The sequence below is a fragment of the Lampetra planeri genome, unplaced genomic scaffold (genome assembly GCF_965212315.1).
Source record: "Lampetra planeri unplaced genomic scaffold, kcLamPlan1.2.h2 scaffold_114, whole genome shotgun sequence".
In the NCBI taxonomy this organism is placed as follows: Eukaryota; Metazoa; Chordata; class Hyperoartia; order Petromyzontiformes; family Petromyzontidae; genus Lampetra; species Lampetra planeri.
The window spans coordinates 219757-223082 of NW_027613851.1; the positions used below are offsets into that span (position 1 = coordinate 219757).

Sequence of the window (3326 nt, forward strand, 5' to 3'; positions counted from 1 at the left end):
GCTCACGTGCCAGGTACTCCCTGCCCCCCGTGCCCACGTGCCAGGTACTCACTGCCCCCCGTGCTCACGTGCCAGGTACTCCCTGCCCCCCGTGCTCACGTACCAGGTACTCACTGCCCCCCGTGCTCACGTACCAGGTACTCACTGCCCCCCGTGCTCACGTACCAGGTACTCACTGCCCCCCGTGCTCACGTACCAGGTACTCACTGCCCCCCGTGCCCACGTACCAGGTACTCACTGCCCCCCGTGCCCACGTGCCAGCTACTCACTGCCCCCCGTGCCCACGTACCAGCTACTCACTGCCCCCCGTGCCCACGTGCCAGCTACTCACTGCCCCCCGTGCCCACGTACCAGCTACTCACTGCCCCCCGTGCCCACGTGCCAGGTACTCCCTGCCCCCCGTGCCCACGTACCAGCTACTCACTGCCCCCCGTGCCCACGTGCCAGGTACTCACTGCCCCCCGTGCCCACGTACCAGCTACTCACTGCCCCCCGTGCCCACGTGCCAGGTACTCACTGCCCCCCGTGCTCACGTACCAGGTACTCACTGCCCCCCGTGCCCACGTACCAGCTACTAACTGCCCCCCGTGCCCACGTGCCAGCTACTCACTGCCCCCCGTGCCCACGTACCAGCTACTCACTGCCCCCCGTGCCCACGTGCCAGGTACTCACTGCCCCCCGTGCTCACGTACCAGGTACTCACTGCCCCCCGTGCCCACGTGCCAGGTACTCACTGCCCCCCGTGCCCACGTACCAGGTACTCCCTGCCCCCCGTGCCCACGTACCAGGTACTCCCTGCCCCCCGTGCCCACGTGCCAGGTACTCCCTGCCCCCCGTGCCCACGTGCCAGGTACTCCCTGCCCCCCGTGCCCACGTACCAGGTACTCCCTGCCCCCCGTGCCCACGTACCAGGTACTCCCTGCCCCCCGTGCCCACGTACCAGGTACTCCCTGCCCCCCGTGCCCACGTGCCAGGTACTCACTGCCCCCCGTGCCCACGTGCCAGGTACTCACTGCCCCCCGTGCTCACGTACCAGGTACTCACTGCCCCCCGTGCCCACGTACCAGGTACTCCCTGCCCCCCGTGCCCACGTACCAGGTACTCCCTGCCCCCCGTGCCCACGTACCAGCTACTCACTGCCCCCCGTGCCCACGTACCAGGTACTCACTGCCCCCCGTGCCCACGTGCCAGGTACTCACTGCCCCCCGTGCCCACGTACCAGCTACTCACTGCCCCCCGTGCCCACGTGCCAGGTACTCCCTGCCCCCCCGTGCTCACGTACCAGGTACTCACTGCCCCCCGTGCCCACGTGCCAGGTACTCACTGCCCCCCGTGCCCACGTACCAGCTACTCACTGCCCCCCGTGCTCACGTGCCAGGTACTCCCTGCCCCCCGTGCCCACGTGCCAGCTACTCACTGCCCCCCGTGCTCACGTGCCAGGTACTCACTGTCCCCCGTGCCCACGTGCCAGGTACTCACTGCCCCCCGTGCCCACGTGCCAGCTACTCACTGCCCCCCGTGCTCACGTGCCAGCTACTCACTGCCCCCCGTGCCCACGTGCCAGGTACTCACTGTCCCCCGTGCCCACGTGCCAGGTACTCACTGTCCCCCGTGCCCACGTGCCAGGTACTCACTGCCCCCCGTGCTCACGTGCCAGGTACTCACTGTCCCCCGTGCTCAAGTGCCAGCTACTCACTGCCCCCCGTGCCCACGTGCCAGCTACTCACTGCCCCCCGTGCTCACGTGCCAGGTACTCACTGCCCCCCGTGCCCACGTACCAGGTACTCGGTGGGCGAGCAGTACGCCCACGCCGCGAGGGAGCTGGGCGTGGGAGAGTTGGACCCCGAGTCCGTGGATCGCGTCTTCTCACACACGCACGCGCGCTGGGCCCGTGCTCGGCCGGCCTACGGGCGCAGCCAGGGCCACGCGGAGCCGGCATCGACGGCCGTGTCATCGTCGCAGAGATGGTGGCACGGCGTGGTGCGCGACACGTTTGCCGGGTGCGGGGTGCGCGATGACGCGATGCTGCACCGTCTCGCTCACCGCCTCTACCAAGACTTCTCCCACGAGAAGAACTGGGAGGTGAGGATGATGCATTGTTGTTGATGTTGTTAGCGTCTCGATTGAAAGCCTTTTCGTGACTGCAGGGATTCATCTTCTTGGTTCTTTCGGTAAAGTCGCGTAGAAGGGAAGTAATAAAATAATAAAATAAAACATAATAAACAAATTCTCACTGAGAATAAAAATTAAACGTAATAAAATAATTCTCACTGAGAATTATTGTATTATGTTTCATTTTTATTATTTTATTATTTTCCTTCTACGTGACTTTACCGAAAGAACCAAGAAGATGAATCCCTGCAGTCACGAAAGCTTTAAATCGAAATCTAATGTGATAAGCTTATGAAAAATATACTTTGTGGTTCATCTTCTTGGTTCTTTCGGTAAAGTCACGCAGAACGGAATTATTTTATTATGTTTTATTTTATTATTTCCCTTCTACGTGACTTCACCGAAAGAACCAAGAAGAAGTTTCTGCATAGCTCAGCGAGGCCTTACCCGGTCGGTAAAACTGTAACAAATCTTTCTCGACTCCGACTCTCCGACACCTGTCCCCCCAGGTGTTCCCGGACGCTCTGCGAGCCCTTCGCCACTTCCACGCCCTCGGCATGCCCATGGGGGTCATCTCCAACTTCGACGGCCGCCTCGACGCCCTCCTCCGCAGCTGCCGACTCCGCCACTTCTTCCTCTTCGTGCTCACCGCCGACTCGCTCGCCGCCAAACCCGACCCGCGCGCCTTCCGCGCCGCCCTGGTCGCCGGGGGAGCGACGGAGCCGCGCCTCGCCACCCACGTGGGGGACGACTTGGCCAACGACTACGCGGCGGCGCGTGCCGTGGGCATGAGGGCCAGGCTGCTGCTGAGGGGCGGAGCACCGAGACCTCCCGGGGCCGACCCGGCGCACGTCTTGCGGTCGCTCGACGAGCTGTGCGAGCGAGGGCCGGACGACTAGCAAGGCCCGGCCGCCCCCCCTCGCCAGCCAAGTCGCTGGCGGTGTTGTTCATCGCTAGGCGCCGTGGGCCACTGGTGGCCCATCTGGTGGCCTTTAGTGCCGCCTTTGCAGGTGGTGTGTGGTGTGTGTGTGTGTGTTCCCCAACTCTGAGTGACGAACACTGCTGTGTCGGCCATGCGGCGTAGCGCAGTTGTTACCCGCGATGTCACGGGCCAACGACCCCTTCACGCGGCGTGAAGAGGGGCCGTTTCCGAAAGTCTCACCGATTATATTTATATATTTTTGTTGTCTATTTAAAGCCACAGTGTTGCCGAC

General features: G+C 63.2%; 1 protein-coding gene across 1 annotated transcript in view; it reads left to right on the top strand.

Annotated features, from left to right (window-relative positions):
- Positions 1-3326, top strand: part of LOC144738723 (nicotinate phosphoribosyltransferase-like) — a 24715-nt gene extending 21389 nt beyond the window's left edge. The window contains exons 13-15 of the mRNA XM_078621716.1: positions 45-106; positions 1348-2082; positions 2622-3326. Of these exons, the coding sequence (XP_078477842.1) occupies positions 45-106; positions 1348-2082; positions 2622-3011 (1187 nt within the window). The 3' untranslated portion in view covers positions 3012-3326. The remainder of the gene's footprint in view (positions 1-44; positions 107-1347; positions 2083-2621) is intronic.